This window comes from Strix uralensis, chromosome 5, assembly GCF_047716275.1.
Source record: "Strix uralensis isolate ZFMK-TIS-50842 chromosome 5, bStrUra1, whole genome shotgun sequence".
Lineage (NCBI taxonomy): Eukaryota > Metazoa > Chordata > Aves > Strigiformes > Strigidae > Strix > Strix uralensis.
The window spans coordinates 84,069,542-84,091,914 of NC_133976.1; the positions used below are offsets into that span (position 1 = coordinate 84,069,542).

A 22,373-nucleotide genomic window follows, 5' to 3' on the forward strand; every position below is an offset into this window, starting at 1 on the left:
ACAAAGACATGCATGAAAACCCGGAGTATCTTGAAGTCAGCATCACCAAATGAAGGGGGTGATTGGGGCAGTTTGGTGTTCTCCATTCTGAGAAGTTAAAGACAGACCTGTATCATTATAATACATAATATCTACTCAGGGAAGACTGCAACTTTTGCATCGCTTAAATGAAGTCAGTGAAGTATCCCCCACTTCCACCAAGAGTAGCAGAATTTCAACCAAATGTTTACCAGAAAACACTGGAAAGAATTCGGCTTCTCAGACTAGTCCTCCGGGATTCAGTTGGTCAGCGCCATGGAAATGACATCTATGGGAACATACTGACAACATCCTCTGATATCTTAAGACTAGTAACCTTGAATTGCTGTTAAAGAACAAGGTTTGCTTGCACCCTGTAGCACTGGCTTTTCGGAAAGAATAAATATTTTTGACAAATTAGCAGTCTCTGAACAGCTGGTTTGAAAAAACATTTTCTGCTCCGAGGAACAGTTCACTGTAGATGTTGATGAATATGTGCTAGTACTCAACCCAACATCTTCATGAATCACACTGCAAGTAGTAAACTAAACACAGATGAAACTCACTGATCAGTCCAAAGTACTGTTAGGAGTGATTACAAATATTGCAAAACACCAAGAGCCTCAGAGAGCTCAAGAACTAATCATCACTAAAATGAGACTAAATTTAGATAAGAAACAACAGAGCTCAAAACATTTCACAAGCCAGAGAATAAGATGGGGGAATGCTGGACAGAAAGCCATTATACAGAGAGCACTCAGGGCATGACATTGCATTGGAATCAGTGAGACATACATTCACACTGTGGTGGCAGAAAGAACAAAAATAATTTCAAGATAACATGTCTAATAAAAGAAAGACAAGACTTACTCCTCATAAAGGCTGAGCATAATCCCACTTTGAGATTGATTCTGAATTTACTCACACTAGGAGAGTTCTATCCAAATTAACACCCCAGATTTAAACAATTCTTAATGAAAATGGTTAAATGAGATGTTTGGAGGCCCAGGATTTCCTTTAACAGATATAAGTTCTGACAGAACTTAATGACAAACCTCCATGTCTGTAGAGTAGAGCTCAAGTCCTTTCAGCAGCATAAGCAAAACTGAAATTTTCTACTCCAGGATGTGCGTCTCAGGGCCAGGCTGCTCCTGCCACAGAAGAGACAGGGGCAGGAGTGCAACCAAGGCAGAGAGCCATGGGACAATGTGACAAGCCTCCACAGTCGTTTCCAGCTCAGATGAAAGGAGTAAGGGTAGAAGCAGTGTTGGGTTTTTTGTTGGTTTTTTTTTTTTTTTTTATTACTACAGTTCCTGCTGCTCTTACACCATCACAGCTGCAACTAACTTCACATTCCTTGGCGCTCTCACAGGAAAGTGGGCAGTGTGGTCATGCCTATTTCAGTCTTGCCTTACACGAGTGCCTATATTTGTTTGTGTCTATCCAACCTTGCTTATCCTTTAGGAAGGGTATGTGCAATCATAAAAGGCAAAACAGAAGTACTTTAAGGGGCTACACAGACAACATTATCTTCAGTATAAAGGGATGTCATAACTTGGAGAACCAGCACAAAAGTGAGAGAAATTTCAGGAATCATCTAGGAAAAAAGTCCGACCCCTACACCTGACATTAGCAAGGCTGTCCTAAGCAACAGACCGTGTGAAGTATCAAACAACACAAGTGGAATCACAACAGACTGACTCGAATGGCAATAACTTAATTAGCTGAGTAATTCTCTTTTGTTTCAGAAAGACAACTTGTGCAAGTCAGAATGGGAATACAGATTATCACATTTGCACAGAATATAAGAAAATATGATATTATATGATATAGTAGAGTTTATGAAAATATAAACATAATTATTCACATTCCAAATACAATCCAAATACTGTGGGACTACCCTGTAACCTGGCACATGCCAGGTAATTTTGGAGGTAATTTTTAAGAGGTAGTTTATCTTCACAATTTTTTTCTTTTTTTTTTTTTAAATATGAAGTGAGGCAGGAAATACTTGATTAAAATACAGAAATAATCAGATGGCCTATAGCTTTTCTTCAAGCCTCCTGTGTGAGTCAACATGCAGCAGCAATGGTCTTGGAGCAGCCCAGGACAGAGGGAGACTCAATTTGTTCTCAAGTTTCCTCCTGATTGGGAAGTGACACACCCTGCATTTGACAGTAAGGCAAATGTCATTGAACACATCCTAGCAACATGCAATGAGAAGGAGAGGGGGATTATTCTGGTTATCTCTCTTCTTACTTCTTCCTTATTTGTAGAGTTGGGCAACATGCATATCTAGTGCAGTGCTCCAAATAGGTCAAAGCAGACATGAAAAAGAGTCCATAATCTGAGCTGTTCTAAACTGTCTATTGTTTTGACAAAGGGCTACAAATTAGCACAGAAAGTGTTCAAATCCCAGAAGCATTAGAGCAAAGAACAGCTGACCAGGGTCAATGAAGTTGAAGTTTATGGTTCATGAGGCTTCCTCTGGAAATTTGAAGCCTTCCAGTGATAAATGTGATCTGTAACCTATAAAGCAAAGGGTTGCTATGTGCATCCATGCCAAGAGAAAGTGAGAAGAGCTCAACAATGTCCTGGCAGTACAGAAAAAAGCAGTTGCCAAGAAGAAAACTGCACAATGTTCTGTGGCTTAACTGTTTTGAAAAAGAAAAATAATTAAGATTTCTGTGCCCAAGCTCAGTCCACCAATGTGCCAGAAAGTGAAATAACCTAAGGAAAAGCAATGACAGTGCTTGGAAGCATGATGACAAATTTAAATCTGAGTTTATCAAGCTAGAAAAACACAGGACGTGGACACGGTCCTTCCTTTTTTGACATGTCCCAAGAACTGTTCTCCCACGGCTCTAAATAGGAGCCACGCCTCTGCAAATACCTGTGGCCCCCTGTGACAACATCTACTGCAGCCACAGCTGGATTCAGTGATTTTTGGTTCAGACCTGAAGAATACCATGATGTGGGTATCTTTCTAGCACCCCTCTAAATATATCTTAAGAAAGACACACCAGCATAGCTTTACAAGGTTTGAAAGCATTCCACCCCTACTCAAGTCAATAGTTTCATGCTAGCAAATTACAATGTTATTTCACTTTGAAAGCAGGATGATAAATTTTCTCAAATGCGGATATACTAGCCCCTCTATATTTTCACACTAAAAGGAACAAAATTAGAATGATTGTAGAAAATAAAGAGAAAAATATGTGTTCTTCAAGGGTAGAGTAAGATGTACATCAAGAAAATGGATTTCTGCAAGTTTTTGTATATTTACACCAAGAACTTGGCATCTTCTCACATTTACATTGCATTAAAAACCAGTCTTACTTTATTATACTCAAGGAATTACTCATGATTTATGCTGGCATGGAAAAAGAGGAGACTTGAGAGGAGAGTTTTGCCCTACTTTAGTAGCTAACTGACATCCAGTTCACATATATCCAGACAAAGCTAAGGACTTATCCTTTCTGAAGTATGCTCATGGATAGCCTACTGCGGTACGCCACAAAAAAGAGGGTGCCCTCTACATTACATGAGCTTTATTTCCATATTAACTGCATTCTAATGTAGAGAAATGTCCCTTCATATACACATATGCAATGAGAACAGCAGTTCGCATCCAAAGCAAGGGGCTTTGATAATGAATGTGTAGTGCTCCTACCAGAAGTAGCAGTCAAGCTTTTTGTTCTGGGCGTTGTTACAGTATAAGACAAAATCTTGTGCCTTTCACTTTGGCAGATTTTTTGAATGCTGGTAAAATGGCCACCTACCAAGCACTAAGTTCTCTTGAGTAAGAATCATGTCTTTAAGGGAAGATTTGGCCAAATCTTCCATAACTCCTTCAAACAGCAAAAGTTGTACTTCAAGCAAATGATCACAAACAACATTAAAAAAACAACAGCAACCACCACCTGTAGAAAGTGTACTCCCTCTCATGGCAGAATTATTGAGAAGGATGCAGTGAAAATGTTTACTCAGTTCCTTCTGCTTCACCCATGTAACACTTGAACCAGACATCTGCAATACACTTCTGTCTGTCTGGTTGCCAAACCAACATCAAAAAGAATAACTGATAATTAAACTCTATGCTTGCACATTGGTCACAGTGCTTCCATGCCAAGTTGCGCAATTTATAAATAAACTAAGATTTGGGGAAGGAGGGGAGAAAGAGAGAAGGAAAAAACCCCTTAGTTTTTGACTCTGAAAACAAGTGTGTGATACCTGGAATGCCAATAAAGCATGCGGTACATGACACATGCTGGAAAGAACTCTGGAGTCATTCAGGAACAAAGTTTAAAAAGCAAGGAAAAGATGTTGTAGACAGTGAGTCACCTAACTGGGAAATCTGTTCAAAACTCTTCAGTTTTTTTAATTTCCATTCCCCATTCTAGGCCAGCTGTTATTTCATGTTTGCCACAATTCATTCCACCACCCCCATGGTGGTGGAATAGTTTCAATGCAATATTTTCTATGCAAAACTAAACTGATTTACAGCTATTTATTGAGTAGGCTTTCCCCTGTGCAAATGGTCAAACAAGTCACATGCCTTACTTTGCTTACATTAGTTTATGTCTTCAAAATAGACCTATTCACACAGATTGTGGACAAAATTCTGGTGTTTCTACTGTTGGGAGAAAAGACAAGCCATTCTCTCAAAGAATAGTTTCATGTCAGAACACCTCTGCTACCAGAGCCAGTTTAAAAACTTTCTTTCTCACACCAGCTTCCAGCCCAGGTGTGCATTTCCTTCCTGACCCACAAGAAGCCAGTTCATAGCACAGGCCTATGAACAGCTGTGACAAACCAGTGGAGAGAACGGCAACCTGTTGCAGAGGTTCAGAAAGACAATTAATTCCTTCAGGAGGCTTTGTCACCAGAAGAAAATCTACCATTAAACCAAAGGTAGAACAATGACTACCCTTACAAATATAGAACTAATTTCTAGCACACATTAAGTTCAGAACAAAGGAGATCCTTCCTTGTTTCTGAGAGAATAGTTCTCAGCAAATTTAAGTTGCCATCTCAAAACTGTAGGCTTATTTCAGAAAGACTGCTGAAATATAAAGAAAACCCCAGTCACTATAATAGAATCAGGAACAGGACATAACATCTCCGTATACCCCACCATTTCACTCCAAGTAGAGTTGCCTATGCCCAAACTTTTCTGGATTTGTCATTTTTTCTCCATTTGAAAATTTTCTCAGGGCAGGATTCAAGCATTTATTACAACCATCTGGGACACCTGGGTGGAATTACCACTCAGCAGCAGCACTGAGGCTGCTGTGCATCCAGAGATCCTAGAGATTTCTACCATGTTTGTGCCTGACAGCATATATGCACATATTCTGTCCAGACAGTCCCAAGAAGAAACATATCAGTGCTAAATCCAGAAATACAGAGAATGCACCAAATGGAGCATTATGGAAGCCAAGAAATGCTCCTGGCAGAAGACAACCCCCCTTGGAACAATTTGCCAAGAGACTGAAAAGCTTTTTTTATTAAAATTTTAAGAGGAGAAAAAAACCACAACTACAGAACCTCAGTTAAATTACAATGCAGCTGAGTCTGAGGCAGGAAAGAAAAAGTCCATTAGAAAGGCCAACTGGTTCTGTGTGCAGAAAACAAGGAAAGGAGCTCTGTCCAAGGTAAGAGCACAAGACTTTCCCTAAACTGGAGATAAAGATCAAGACTGTCCACTAGAGAGTGACTATAAATGTCTTTGTGAAAATAGTTGATAAGCCTGTGCAAGAACCCTAAATCAAACCCTAAATGCTGAAAGCTAGCTCTAACGTTCATGTTTGTGTCCACATATGCAAATGTCCCTCATTCACTTTGGAACACTTAGTACCAGATCAGTAAGACATGGAAACAAGTTCAGAGCCACAGCCTGGCTTTTGATTTCTATAAAAGACTTCATACCCTGTGTATTTTCTCTAGCAAGTCATCTGCAGTGCTTCTGACTAGGAGCATTCACCAAAGACCAACAGAGAAACTATGAGTCTGACCCTTTTGCCTGGAAGTAGAATGAAGCAAGATGCCACAAGAGCCATTTAATCAAGCCCTTTTAGTTAAAGTTCTTGTTTGAATACATTAGTTAACAAAAATTTGCTGTGTTCTCCAATAGTACCTGAAGTCTGGAGGCAAACCTGCCTAAATTACAGACTATACCAGCCACAGATATATTTTCTTCCAAGTCACCGTGAAATATTACTTATGGGACAATATTAACATTATGGGACAAAAAAACACTGCCAAAATATTGCAACTCCTTAGAGAACAGAAATTTTGAAATTCACTTAGATGTAGAACTATGTTTTCCCCTAGTCTCTTGTCTCTTAAGAAATAAGTACTATTCAACAGAGTAACAGGGTACTGTTTAGGGAGAAGGTGATGTGTGTGGAGGAAGGGAGTATTTAAGTTCTCAAATTCTAATGTATTCAAAAACCTGGGAAAAATATCTAGAATAAAAGTCACAGAATTTGAGTATTAACTGCAGTTTAAAATAGCTAAAGATCAGACCTTACCCTGTAAAGAAATAAAACCAGGACAAGCCATTCACTGAGCTTCATAGATTCACAAACTTTATTGCTTCCATTCCAAGAAATATTCAGAATACAACTGAAAGAGCATAGTTTGTGGTGATGGAGTATAAACTGAAAAAAGCCTTTGTTTACTGACTCTAACACAAAGAACAATAGAAGCATAATAATTAAGCATGTAATGTGACTGAGACAGAAATTAAGGCTGACTACCTACCAATTGTATAAGCAAGCAACATGATGCTGGTTAGTCAGAAGCACTGTAACTGCATTCTCCCCTCTGTTATGGGAGAATTCAAATCTTCAGTGCTTTTACAGAGCATTTTTTGATTTGTGCATTGTGTCCAGATCCCCATGGTTAAAGAGACCTTTTAATGGAGGGCTAGACACAGAGGATGTGATTTGCAGGAACACAAAAATAATAATGTACTCATACATAGCATTTTAGGTGCAGTAATAGCAGTCCTTAACCTTATGAAATGTTTGAAAGTATTAAGTGCCTGATTACATTATTCTGTTGATGTGTGGATTTGCCTGTCATGTTCTTTGCCTGCAAAAGTTCTACGTGTCTGAGACTGCAGTAGCCACAGCACACCTTACTAAAGGGAGACACTTTCAGCAGGAGTAGTAATGTAGTGCTTGTCCCATCACTTCTAAGAACTCATGCATAAGACAACCTACATACACTCAGTGTCTCTCTTTAGCTTTCCTTACTTTATTCTCTAGCATATTTAACATTCAAAACTGTCAGTAAACCTCCATACCTGGAAAATTAAAAATCCACAGCAGGTAGCCTGGCTACCTGAGGCTGAGTCAACAGTGATGTAAGTCAATAGAGGTTACCTATGAGGAAGGGAGTACAGTTTCACTTCATAAACACCTCAGCACACCAAGTGACACTCTAAGAAACAAATAATTAATTCAGTTATACATACAACATTTTCTCTCATAACAAACTGTGCAAGCTCCTACAAATAAGGAGTAACCTATTTAATATGATACAGGGAATCAGCCTGTCTTTTAGACTGGCAGTCTTTTTCTTCCTATTTTTTTAACACCTATTATGAGTTGCTTTTCTAGCTTTTCTTTACTTGCAAATGAGATGTTTGCCCAAGTTTTTACCTTGAACAAGTGTGAGGTCACTGATATTTTATCACTTACCTAATTTTCAGTTTTCACAAGATAATTTGCATGATTTTCATCTAAGTTAACAGAGTTTGAAGCTCAAATACTGACTTCTTTTCATAAATATCTTTGATTTATAATAACTAATATTTCATGAAGACTTCCTTGCTTTTCAAATTAATACAGCTAGGTCTCACTACAGAGTCTGAATTAATCTCATGTATTTGATTTAGTAAGTACTTGTAAGTACTTGCACTGTAGGTATTACTACTGTCAGATACACACCATCTAGCGGCTAATAAACATGTATAATTTCCAGTAAAAGACAATAAATTCTTCTTTTAGTCACAATATTCCTGTACACCTTGAGATAGCAAGGCTTGCCTTTTGTCATTTTGAGACAATAAGAGAATTACAGAACTCTCTTATTTAACTAAAATTTAAACTGCTAGTCCTCAAGTCTTTGGAGACTGTGACAAATGAAAAGGCAAAACACATTCAAATGCATCCTTCAAGTTAAATGCATGCAAGAGTTTCTGGTTCATTATCTTTCAGGAATCCAAGGTCCCAGAGACCAGGGGGAAAGGTTGGAGCAAGGAAGATGTGGCCTTGGTGGAAGAGAATCAGGTCAGGGAATACTTAAGCAAGCTGGACATGCATGTATCTATGGGCCCTGATGGGATGGACCCACAAGTGCTGAGGGAACTGGCTGATGCCATTACAAGGCTACTCTCAATAATCTTTGAATGATGGTAACTGGGAGAAGTGCCCAAAGACTGGAGGAAAACAAATGTCACCCCCATTTCCATGAAGGGCAAGAAGAAGGATTTAGGGAACTACAGGCCGATCTGCCTCACCTCAATCCCAGGGGAGGTGATGAAGCAGATAATCCTGGAAACCACTTCCAGGCACATTAAAGATGAAAGAATCAGCAGGAGTTGTCATCACAGCTTCACCAAAGGCAAGTTATGCTTGACCAGCTTGATAAACTTCTATGATGAAGTGACTGGCCTGGTAGATGAGGGGATAGCAATGGATATTGTCTATCTGGACTTCAGTAAGGCTTTTGACACTGTATCCCATAAGATCCTCACAGAGGTTGATGTAGGGGCTGGATGAGCAGACAGTGAGGTGCATTGAAAACTGGCTGAATGGCCAGGCCCAGAGGATGGTGATCGGCGGCACAAAGCCTAGTTGGAGCCCAGTGACTAGCAGTGTACCCTAAGGGTCAATACTGGGTCCAGTCCTGTTTAACATCTTTGTTAATGATCTGGATGATGGGGCAGAGTGTACTCCTCAGCAAGTTTGCAGATGACACAAAACTGGGAGGAGTGCCTGATATAGCAGGGGATTGTGCTGCCATCCAGAGGGATCTCAGCAGGCTGGAGAAAGGAGCTGACAGGAACATCGTGCAGTTCAACAAGAACTGTAAAGTCCTGCACCTGGGGAAGAACAACCCCATGCACCTGTCTTTGCTGGGCACCACCCAGTTAGAAAGCAGCTTGGCAAAAAAGAACCTAGGGGCCCTGCTACACACCAGGTTGAACATGAGCCAGCAACATGTCCTTGCTGCAAAGAAGGTGAATGCTATCCTCGGCCACTTTACACAAAGTATTGCCAGCAGGTCAAGGGGGCTGATCCTTCCCCTCTGCTCAGCACTGCTGAGGCCACAGTGCAAGTACTATGTCCAGTGCTGGGCTCCTCAGTACAAGAGAGACGTGGACATACTGGAGAGAGTCCAGTGAAGGGCCACAAGGATGATTAAGGGACAGGAGCACCTCACATATGAGGAAAAGCTGAGAGAGCTGAGACTGTTTTGGCTGGAGAAGAGAAGGCTCAAGAGGAACATTATTAAAGTATGTAAATACCTGAAGGGAGGATGCAAAGAGGACTGAGTCAGGCTCTTTTCAGTTGTGCCCAGTGACAGGACAAGATGCAATGGACACAAACTGAAACACAAGAGGTTCCCCCTGAAAATCAGGAAATATTTTTTTACTGTGAGGGTGACTGAGCACTGGAATAGGTTGCCCAGGGAGGTTGTGGAGTCTCCTTCCTTAGAAATATTCAAAAAATATCTACTCACAGTCCTGGGAAACTGGCTCCATGTGGACCTGTTTGAGCAGGGGTTTGGACCAGATGATCTCCAGAGGTCCCTGCCAACCTCAACCATCCTGCGATTCTGTAATCTCTGAGAACTTCAATTGCAGCTATTCCACCAAGATAGTAATACACAACAGCAATAATCACCTGCTCAATATTGCATTAAAATGTTAATTTTTATGCTCTCTGTGCTGACTGTGGAAGTTCAGAGATTTCCCATGCTGGAAGCCTTCTTTATGGGGGTGTTTTGGGGGGATAATTGTTACATGGTTCCCAGTTTTTAATCTCTTCCCTTGTTACCTTGGTTTTGCCCACTGACAGAGACAGGTTACTGGCTCAGACAAAGCTATGGTCTATCCTCATGTAACTTATGTACAGAGAGAGATAGGATCTTCATACAAAGCCTCTTAATATTGGGGTACACCTTTAAACCAGATGAAAAGGGTTGGTCTTAATCCCTGTTCAGCACTCAAGGAGTCAGAATAGGTCCTCCTCTCACCCTAGCATGCTATAGCCAGAACTTTCTACAGAGATTAAAATGTCAAGAGCAGTTTTACAAGAAAGATAAGGCAGAACCATGACCACCCAAAAGAGGCAACTGTTTTCTACTCCCTGCAGTTCCCAGCCATACACACCTCTAGGTGCCTACAGATATTTGCATGCACGTATATAAAAATGTTCAGGACTTTCTCTTTTGTTTCCAAATGTGGCCTCTGGCTTTTGTTTCTCCAGTTTAAAAGAAAAAACCTCATTTTCTACCAAAATACACTGATATCATCTCCAAAGATACCTGTTGGATTGGGACCTGTCACTCAAGTCCATTAAGAAATAAAAGTTTCTGGCTATGAAGTTTTGGCATCATATATGCACTACATAACTTAGCCTGAGACAGTTCTGACAACAGATAAAACTGAACTCTAGCTGCCTAGAAAACTACACAATCCAAGGAGGAGACACCAGGAAGCTCCACAGAAACAACTTCAAGTCTTCAGAGCCTTGGCTTTGCATTAAGTCTTGACGTAGATGTGCACATGTGTTGCTGGATCTAGCTTTTGAAAATCCCACCAAAGGAGTGAGGAATCTGGATGGTAAGGAGGACCTCAGTGCTCAGACAGTGACCCCGAAGCCTGGGAATTATGTTTATCAGAAAGCAGGGGTCTGGCTTTCCTCACTACTTCAATACAAGCCTACTGGTTTAAAATTTCATCTCTCATACAAGCACCAATAAATAAGATCAAGCTCTTGCCAAAACAGACAGAGAACCACTTCCTACAGGACTGGCAAAGTCTATGAAATCCAGAGCTGTAAGTAAATCATCTCACTCCAGTCACAGGCCTGCATCCAGCAGAATAATTCAACACAAATTCTACAGTGATTTATGCACCATGAGCAACCCCCCTTTGCTTTGCAATAAACACAGCCTGGGGCACTTATGTAAGGCCTGTGATGAGAAGTTCCAGGGGTGGAGGAGAAACTCCCTAAAATGCAGATGAAAAGTTCTGTCCTAGCATCAAGCATCTAATATGCAGTCCATTTAAAAGATGTATGACATGATACAAAAGCCCTTTGACAAATAAACTGGGATCACGAGGGGTAATGAAATCGGAGAGACACGGGGAAGGGGAAAGAATTATAATGATGGAGAAAGCGTTCCTTTCTCAACAGCTAGGACTCTGCTCCAGGGTCCCACCTGCTTCTGGCTCCCTCCAGGAAGCTCTTATCTGTAAAATCTGGCACAAAGGACAACATGAAGGCTGAGTGGATGCTGGCATAGCACTTCCCACTGTACCTAGTACTTTAATGATGATGAACTGTAAGTTGAACGTACCCAATGTTGGGAATGAACTTCTGTTGTAGAGTTCGTTGGAACTATAAAAAGATGTTGGACTCAAAGTGCAAAAGGGTTATAGCAAGAAGATATGCTCAGATTATTGCCTCAGGCACGTTCTCAGCAGAGGTTTGGAAAGGAGCTAGATGGACTACTGCCAAAGTTACTGGTAGAGCTCATGGGCATTTTTCTACTTAATGCTATGTTTGTTCGATTACTGCATTTTCCCAGGCTTAAAGCCATTTTCTCTTTTCCCTAATAAAGAATTCCTTGCATATAGCCTCAGCATCTTTGTGAATGTTGAAGATACGACAGTCATGGAAGAATTGCATAGTGTTCCCATATTTCTTTATGGGAACTGAGTCACTTAGTTACTTACCAAGAAGAACTGTTTTTTACTGTCATTGCCCACCTGGCATAAGGGGACCTTCTCCAGGATCCTATGAATCAGTGTCGTCTCAAAAGAATGCTACAGTAATTCACCAGGCTAAGAGGGAAAACGCAACACTCTGAACACACTGATTGCTAATATCCAAAAGAAATCAAGCTCCCTCTTCCCTCAAAGGGAAAGGGAACCCTGAAAAATGGGGAGCACCCCACTGGCATACAGTGAAGAAAAGGGGCTATAAAAGAATCAGTGGGTAAGCCTGAAATATACTCAGTTTCCACTCAAAAGGCATTTCTGTTAAATAAGGAATCAAACTGTCAGGTAGATAAAAGCTCCTCACTGTAATAGTGTACAGACCCCACACTGCAAGTGATGTCTTACTCAGGAGGTAGTAAACAACCACCTGACCTAGCAGGGTCAGTTGTTTCAGCAGGGAGAAAAGTTTGTAACGTAACTATTCACCAAGCATTAGGAAGGGGGTGTTACCCCGTACATCTACCATGGTGGAGTTTTCTTTTCACTCTGCACCCTTATGGAAGCTGGTGATAATCATGTGAGCTTTGCAGAGGCGGGGTGTGAAGGGAGCTCACTGCTCTCTGTCTGCTGGCTGTGCGTGGGAGGCAGGCCTGGTGGTTCCCTGCTTTCAAACTTGCCTTTCAGAAAAGATACAGGTATTTGTTGCAAATCTGGGAAGTGTAAGACTGACCTGCTGGTCAGCTAGCCCACCGTGGAATGGGGCTGTTTTGGGAATTTCTCTCCCAAAATATTAGTCTGGACTGATTAGGCTTAGCTCCGACGCAAGGATTGGAGAAGGTTATTCAATCCCTGTGAGATAATCACATATTACAAGGTTGTCTTCTGCTAAAGTGGTTACATTGCATAAAAAAATAAAGGTCAGACATTTGGTTAGATTAATTCACAATAACAACAGAAGAGTGACAGCAAAGCAGAGGAATTAATACATACAGGAGAATCTGCACTTTGAGGATCCATAACCCCGAAGTTAGCATAAACAATGATTGAACAACATTTGAGTGTACCTCCTGGATTAGGGAGGGCACCACAGACCTTTATTTTCAAGTTCTTAACGTTCTAGACAGTATGTGAAGACAAATGTTCTCTCTCAAGAGATGAAGATGTGGCTCAAAGCACAGCGGTGAAAGAAGCAGTGATTTGCCAATGTATTAAGCAGGATAGATGGTCACAGTTAGGGGAATGTTGTACCAGAAATTGATCTTAACCACACTTTTGCCAGGGAAGAAATGCTTATCTCTAAAGACAATAAAAACACCATTGCAGCAGAAGTACCCTTTTCTTATTTTATTGCTCCTTTAAAATTCCCCTGTCCTAAGTAGTGTAAGCAGATATAGCCGGTTTTGGTTTTTGTGGTGAAAATTAGTGAAATAAGAAAAAAGAGGAAAAAAAGGCAAGCTAGTAATAACACTTTTGGGGACTGATTTCTTACATTGAACACTTCATTACAACAGGCCCCAAGACACTGAAAGTGAAGGCAACAGTACCCAGAGCCAAGACAACCAAACTTCAGAACATCATAGGTCTGTCATTGCTTTAAAAACTGCCAGGAAGAGAAAGGTACAGGCTGCTGTGCTTTGGGAAGGCAGCAATGCAGGAACAGGGGGGGAACTGGTGGCTGTTCAGTCAAGAGCAGGTTCAACACAGGCACACTGCAACGAAGGGCCAGAATTCATTACACACAAAGTTGAAACAATTTTCCATACCAAAGAAAAACATAGTTAGAAATAGGAAGGAGGAAATATATTAGGCAGTTTGAACAACAGAAACTCCCAAGTGTGGATTTACATGCTATAAATAATATTTTGGTTAACACTTTTCCACCTACTCTTGCAAAATGAGTTATTGTATACATAGTCTTAACCTTTACCATGGCCATGTGTCCCCAGTTTTAGGCTTTACAGCAGGATAAGCATATGGAGTCCCTTGGAGCTTTGAAAGTAATCATGCTATAGATAATGTAGACTGTTAGTTACTAAGAAGCTAGGTGAAGTCCTAGCAATAGGAAATAGAAATGAAAACATGAAAAATGAGACAGATTAGAAGGAGCTGATGAGCTGTGTCCTTTTAGAAGTACTAATATTAAAATAAGCTCCACAACAATTAAAAATAAACTAGCTCTGCTTGACTTCCCTAGGGTGAGGTAATCTTATATTAATAACAAGATGCTGGTCCCCCATCCAGAATTTCAGTTCATACATGGGTTCTCATCTGCAGATGCTTCAAGATGTCCTCTAAGAAGATAACTCCTGGAAAACTGGGAAGATAAGTAAGCTTTTGTCTGAGAAGGATAACCATCTCTTTATGATACCAGCAACCTTAGCATCCTCACTTCACCTGTCATTTAGAGCTCCTGAGTGGTAAAGCTTGCACTCAACGAGAAATACAATTTATTATAAATCCTATTGTACTTCTTATACTCGCTGTATAATTTCTTAACTTGCTATAACTCATTAGAGGTGCACTGCTAAAAGACAAGAGACAGTGACTGCAAGTGGTACCAAGGAAAATTTGGTCTGGACAGAAGGAAAAATTTCTTCCCCCCCGAGAGTGGTAGAGTACTGGAAAGGGTGCCCAGAGATGCTGTGTGATCTCCATCCTTAGAGATTTCAAAACTCATGAGCAATTTGATTTGGCTTTTAAGCCAGCCCTGCTTTGAGCAAAGGGTAGGTCTAAGGACAACCTATTAATTCTAGAATCCCTTTGTTAAAATTTTGATTACCATACTATAACATTTATTAAAAAATCACAAAACCTGTTTTCTTTACGCAGGTTCATAGAACTCCTAGGGAGTGTCCTTCTTGTCTCTGGATCAACAGTAGTATTACCCCTTAGGAAACTAACAAATTCATTAACTGCAAAAATTGCTAAAAACTGGGTTTGAACTCATCTTCATTCGAGAAAAAACATTATCAAAATAGAAAAGAAATCACTGAACCACAGATTTTTTTATACCACCTTCTATATTATGTTACAAGGATTGAGAGGAACTACTGTTGATAAGTGCAAGAAAGCTACACTAGAGAAACTCCTCTCCAGTAACATCAATACTTACATTAGGATGAGAAAAAAAGTGTATTATAACAGACAAACGTCTAGAGCCCTGCACATCCTAGAACTGCAACTTTCATTCTCTACTTGTCAATATACCACTCATGCCTTCCAAGTCTAAGGGTGACTGAAAGAGGAGGTCAACCATTTTCAGTACTTCTAGCCTAAGATATCTGTCAGCAAATAATTTGTAATTTCCTGCTAGAAAAATGTTTAGCATCCTCTTCATCTGAGTTGAAAATTGATATATATGAAAAGCAAAAATGGAATTCGTATGGCTATATTTAGACATTCACATGCTTTTGAAAATAAAACAATGCATTAGCCAGGCTTTGTTTTAAGCAATGTTATTTAATATCTGGATGTGCACTGAGAGACATGATGGCATAAACGTTTTACAAATCAGCCCTCAATTCACACTGTACTATCTGCATGATCTGCACTATATAATCCCTTGAAGTTTTTAACTGAAATTGTTTTATTGTAGAACAAAAATATGTGACACCCACCGTGTTCTCATTTGGTGAAACCCTCCTCATTCACAACTGCATTTCGTAATTTATAAAAAAATTATCTTTTCACTGTAACCCAAAGAGGTACGTAAAGCCAGAGCAGAATACTTTTACAGGTTAAGACACAGGCATGAACGAAACTGTCAGCGAATATCGTAATGGTCCTGTATTTGGTTTTATGTTATTGAGAACTTGAAAATATTCTAAGACTGACTATGCAGTTAGCATTCCCTCAGGACGTCAGACATTAGAAGAGACCTCAGAGAATTCCCAGTCTGTGCCAGGAGTGAGCATAACAAATATGTGGTTCCTAGCTTTGGTGTGCAGTCACTTGGAAACTGGCAACAACTGTATGGCCAGAAGCAAGGTACTGAGGCTCCAGGAATTATTTATAATAATTCTACGGTGCCATATTTAGTCTTCCAGCATAGGCACTTCAGTTAAAGAATGACTTTCAATTTGCATTCTTACTGAATAAAGGTAAAACAGTAATAGTTAAAACGATTTACACTGTTACAAGTTGTATTAAAAATTAGACTAAAAAGTCTAATTCATTGGGGATGTGAATGTTATTTAAGCAACAAACTTCAACAGAGTTAATGTATTTGAAAACATCAGTCAGAACAGTCTTTGAGTATAAGGCAAAATAAATGCTGCTGCTTCTGTCCATCAAAGCCTGAGTATAAACTTGGTAAATGACACAGTGCTCCCATAACCAGAAAAAAGTTGAGTATAATCTAATAAATCTAAGAAAGAAGGATCCCAGTAAATTATCAAAATCCACAAAGTGTGGCTGGTGTTTGCCAAGGGAATAAGCATCCACATTGAGACTGACCTCAAATCCCCCCCACAGTAGAGAAGCACAAAAAGCCTGTTTCAGTTGCAGGAAAAAAAGGGTGGTAATTCTTCAGGTATATATACTCTAAAGCTCTAACATTACCCAGAAAATAAAAACCACATTTATTTTAGTGGTAACAGTCAAACTTGCAGTCAAGCAAAATATGGAAGATAAAAGCAAGAAAAATCATCTCTGAGAACAAAGAATCAATTGCACATGTCTGATCCTTTTTTTTTTATTTCTTTCTTTCTTTCTCACAGAAGTTTAAACCACAGAATCTCTATGAAATCATATCAAGATAGTGAAATATTGTAATGGAGACAGCAAAATACAAATGAAGATGGAGTGTAAGCAGATGTACCTCTATTTGTAATTCAGCTGAGCTGTCAGGTCTGGTAAAACTTGAGAATTCCTCTAGCCAGTCATAGTTTAACGTAACATTTGTAATATTTACTAACAACATACTAGGTGTTGTAATCTTGGTCTGAGTTTACCTATTTCATACAGTAGCCTGGCCTGGAATAACTGGTAATCAAAAAGGACATAAATCCTGCACAAAAACATTAAGGCAAAAAAGAGGAAAATTCAAAGCCTTGCAGAACCCCAGTAAGATTTGATGGTCTCACTACCATTTGCCGATTTGAAACATCTTGTTCCCAGTAGAGAACAATTCTGCTCACATTACAAGTTAGTGCTTAAGTCTTTGAAAAACTATATGCAGTATTCCAACTTTAACTCAAAATACAATAATATTTTACAAAATTATTGATTATCCAGCTTTTGCAGGTAATCATGTTGGGGCAGATCATATAACAAAACCTAGTTGGAGTTTGATTATTTAAAAGATCAACACTAATGAATATCATTGTTTTTATGTAGACAAATTATCCAGAAACAGATTTTTCTTACTTTTTTCCATTATTTGTTTGTTAATATCACAGTTCATTTATTCCTAGACAGATATCTTATGTAAGAATATTTGAAGTCAGCAGTTTTCACAAACATTTCCTTTTCTTTACTCCATATTTATAGTATACAACAAAAATTGTTTCGTTTTGTTCTGGCTTTCTTGTAGAGATATTGTGGAAATTCCTTAAAAAGCATGGTTGTTTTGTCTTATTTTAAGCCCAATTTCTTATATGTTTGTAACATCAAAATTCAAAATATATAAAAAACCACTGGGAACACATATGGATGTGTTCAGATGAATAAAACTTGTAAAACCAGGAGTAAAAAATCAAATCCATTTCAAAACTGTCAAATACTTTTACACTGATTCATGATGTGAACACCAGTTTCTGATTATTCACCAGATTTTGTAACCATACTTTCCAATAAAAATTCATCATTATAAATGGAAATTCTTTTTTTCTGAAAGAATTAATATTTTTTTAAAAAAAAATCTGAAGTATGATATTCTTCCAGGAATAGTCACTATACAGAAACAAAGGTATATTATTGTTAGTGTATTTTTGTTACAGTAAACTATCATCAGAGCTACAGAAAAGCAATGAGAGCATTATTTTTAATGCCCTGATCAATCCAAGATTTCATTTGCTGAAGTATCTGGAAGGAATTTAATTCATTTACATCAGCTAAGAACCAGATCCCTTAGTGTTTTATACAGGTCCATATTACCTTATGAGGTCAATAGGCTGAAACTTGTAAAATACTCCATATCTTGCCCATTCTTGATACAGCAACTAAATAAATAAATAAAAAAAACACACAGAAAATTAACTTGAAACAAGTGCTCCCATCTGTTTTTACAAACATCTTCTAAGAGTTAAAAATATATGTACCAAAAAAAGCAGTTTCCCACAGTTCAATACAAACTTCTAAGTACATTTTTCAGACGGTTATGGAAGACTCCAACCAAGCCAGCAATGAGAAGGTGGTGTACACACATCTTTCTCCAGGTACCTACCTCCTCCCCACCAGATTTATTAGATAGTGATGTTAAATAGAAAGGCTCAAAAGGAAAAATAAAAGATGTTGTAGTCTTGTGGAAATCTTTGGAAAGATGCCAGAAATTATCCTACTTATAGAGTGAAATTCTTCTATGATGTAATTTATTTAATGTCTGGAATCACACCATAAATAACTACTGACCAGTGTTTCCAAGATGAAGTGAACTGAGGTGAGAGTTCAAAACTGGTATGTAAAATCATACCAAGAGGTAATAAATGTGTCAAAACCAGTCTGCTTTCCTACTCAGCTCCTGAAGCTACTATACCCAGTAGAGCCCATATAAAAGCTCCTTCTTGCCCCATATTGCACATGGACACACAGGTTCACATGTTTCCTGTTGGAAATGCAAATTCACCCACAGCTTACAGGCAGCTCAAAGCTAGGCACAGATCCTACAGAAACTTCTTACAATGAGAGGAATCCAGTAGGAAGAGTCAGGGATAAAAGGAAATATTTCAAGACCTGCGCTATATTAACCACAATACACTCAACTGCAATAAGCAAGGGACTTGGGATAGTCTTCCTCATTCCCCCTTTCGTTGCTGTGATCTATGGGACACAACTTTGTTGAACTTTCAAGGAGAAAAAATAAACCTGTGACACTCTTTTACAAGAGGCTCTAGAGGAAACTGGTAATTATGGTGTGAAAGACATCATACTGTTCTGAAACAAAAGCCAGCTGCTAGATAGAAATTACCATGCAATTAACAATTTGGTAAATGAGTTAATTTGATAACATTACATTTTATAACCGTGTATACATTTATCAATAATCCAGAAAGGACATTAAAAAATGAAGAGTTCCAGAATTACGTGAGGACCAGAGAAAGCCCAAGGGAAACATCAGTGTGATCTTTTTTTAGATGACTGTTCACTGCATTTTATCTTCAGAGAAAAAGAAAAATCAGGGCAGTCCCATGCAAAAGAGTAAGATTTTCTGTGGAACCACCTGAGTTGTTCATACTCCATTCACAGTTTTAGGCTATGAAAGTCTAAGACAGCATGCTCATTGAAAACTCTTTCTTGAAGTACAGAATGCATAAAAAAAAAACAAAACAAACAAATAACTGGAATATGATGATAAATGAAACTAAAGTAACCACATCACTTTATTTTTATAAATAAATTATAGATTATTTTATAAACAATTTATAGATTATAAATCTTTATCATCCAAGAAGACAGGTGTCAAGCCTTTTGTCCCTCTTTTCAAAAAAGAAGTTGAGGGCATCCAGCAATAGAGTAGCATATGAGAGGTGATGTCAGCTCCTTTAAAATGAGCTATTCCATTGCATACTCATTAAAGATAGAGCATAAAGTATTTTCTATTCATAGAAAAGGGAATAAACCCTACACTGCTGAAGCAATTGGGAATTCAGCAATGAGATTCAAGGAGTGTGGAGTCTTGGCTTTTAGAATATAGCTCTTACAGAGCAGAGTCTTGCAAAATGCTTTGCGCTTGTGGAAAGAAACGTTGAGACTAGGTTTGATTTTCTTTGGCTTCAACAGGAGTTGGAGACGATTGCCCTGCCTGCCATATTGATATTTTCATATCAATACTTGTGGTTACCTGTTCAAAATCACCCTTTGTCATTACCCCACAGCATTACCTACAATTTTATTTATTTCCATAAATAATCATATTAATAAATGCATTCACTGTAATATACAAAACAATTTGTTAAAGCTATTAAATTGTTAAAACTACTTAAAAGCTGTTTTGAACATAGCTACAGAATGGAATTTGAAGACCAAGAAGAAAGGTCTTTCTAAAATTGCATTGGTTCAGGAACAGGTTGCTATGGCATTATGTCAGACTACAGAGTCACACTGGTTATTTTTGATTCCAAAAGCCGTAGCACTGAAGGTGAGTTTATGGCATGAATATTTTCCATTCACGTGTGTTGCCCACACTAAACCTCAGTCTCAACACTGCCATTTTCCAAGATTAAGCTTAATCTGGAACCTGGAATGTGCTTCCTTTCATGATACTTATTAAGTTCAGAGGAATTCTAGGAAAAGCTTTTGTATTTTTGTATTGTATTTTATCACCTTCATTTAAAAGCAATACTTTCTCTAAGCTTATAATAACACTTTCCAATCTTCTTCTAATATTCTAGGGATATTGTTGCAGTATATGACAACAGTGTATTTCCCAGATAGGTAACAAAGCCTTAGTGTATTTCATTATGTCAAACATATTGGTAGCAATGAAGGGTTACAAGTTGCTAGTGGGCTTGAAGCTTAAAGAAGACCAAGTCAGTGTTTATACTCATGTTGAGTTATTACCATGCTGCTGTGCGATAGCTTTCTTAAAAAGATTTTTTCAAGAGCAGAAATCACACTAAAACAGGGAAATTCCTTTACTCCAATCAACAGCCTTAGCAAAAGAGTGGGTTTCATTGACTGCAGATTTCTAATTCCCATAGGATGTGACAAAAGTATTGTTCACTGTTCATTTTCTCCAAGAAAATCCCAAAGAGGGTTAATAAGGATTAACCTTTTATATTATGAACTGGTACATAAACCTTAATTACTTTTGCTGCCTTATTGACATAAGTACCCCAGATGGGCTCAGTTCATCATTTTGTTGGGCTTATGCAACAGACAATTGAAATGGAAGATACAGATAAGTTAAAATGGACAAAATTAAAGGGGCGGAGGAAAAAAAAAAAAAAAAAAAAAAAGCTCAAAAATGCCCCCCTTTCCTTTAAACCTGATCAGGGCTTTTCAGGAAATTAAACACTGAGACTATTAGATTCAGATAGAAAACAGATGATGTTATGCATAGAAATACTACAGCAGATTCAATGGCTAGGCAGCAGAGACATATGTGAATAATCAATGAAGTATTTCTGGAAAGAAGCTTTTATGTTTTTAATACTTAACACTTCATAACTGAGCCTAATAGGCAGAATAAAAAGAAGGCAACACAAAATACAACTAGTAGGGTGAATATTTTTCCAGACACTAGTCCTTTTAGGCCCTCTTCCCCCCTGTTCCATAGTACCCAATCTTCCTCCATTGACTAATGTTCTTTTACCTTTCTTCTCTAAAAATTTTGCTAACCTTATAAGTCAGTAAACTACGTAGCTGACTCTCAGAGTCCATTACTATATCACTAGTAAATTAGAGAAAATTCTGCAAGTACAGGGTAGACAATTTCTTCATGAACAAAAAGTTCAAAATAACAGACATAAATACACAATCTTCTTTATAGATTCTTTTCCAACTTTGTCTCTTTTGCTTACAAAGTTTCATATACTAAATTAATTGTATATGGCACATGAAGACATCTAGTGGCTGAACATTAACACTATTTACCAAAAACTACAAAGATTGTGTTTACAAATTTTTACTAACCCAGCATTGGAGAAATCAAATTTATTTGTATGAACTATGAACTCAGCCTTCATTTCAAATGCTCAAATAATCATCATTTGTGGCAATTACACTCTTGAGAACTACACTGTTTTTTGCCAAATAAATGGCATTTTCTTAGCTCTCCTTCAAGCAACAGATGGCACATACCAACATATAATACCACAGAGTTAAAAACATTTATGAAATAATATACAAGTCACCAAGAATATATGTAATTTAATTTCTAATATAGTAAATATTTTAGGCATCCAAACATTCTTTTTCTTCCTTCTTCCCTCCCCCGCCTTTCTCTCCTCACAATTTTCCCTCTTCGTTTCCTATCTTATTGTTTGTATATCAAGGAAAAAGAAAATGAGCAAACATTAGAGAACAATATGGAATGGACCTTAATGGAGTACAGTAATTAAATGGCATTGCTCATTTCTAATAGTAAGCATATGTATTAAAAACAGTCTGAATTCACATAGTCTTTGATTATGCATCCATTTCTCTTGTGCAAAGAGTTGGTGGGTGATATATTTTCAGAAGTCTTTTGATAGCTAGAAACTTTTTATTTTCAAAATAATTGGAAACA

General features: G+C 38.3%; 1 protein-coding gene across 2 annotated transcripts in view; it reads right to left on the reverse strand.

Annotated features, from left to right (window-relative positions):
- ANO2 (anoctamin 2) overlaps positions 1–22,373 on the reverse strand; it is a 203,059-nt gene that overhangs the window by 118,880 nt on the left and 61,806 nt on the right. For both annotated transcript variants that reach the window (XM_074872043.1, XM_074872042.1), the window contains exon 10: positions 18,083–18,147. In XM_074872043.1, coding sequence (XP_074728144.1) covers positions 18,083–18,147 — 65 coding nt within the window. The remainder of the gene's footprint in view (positions 1–18,082; positions 18,148–22,373) is intronic.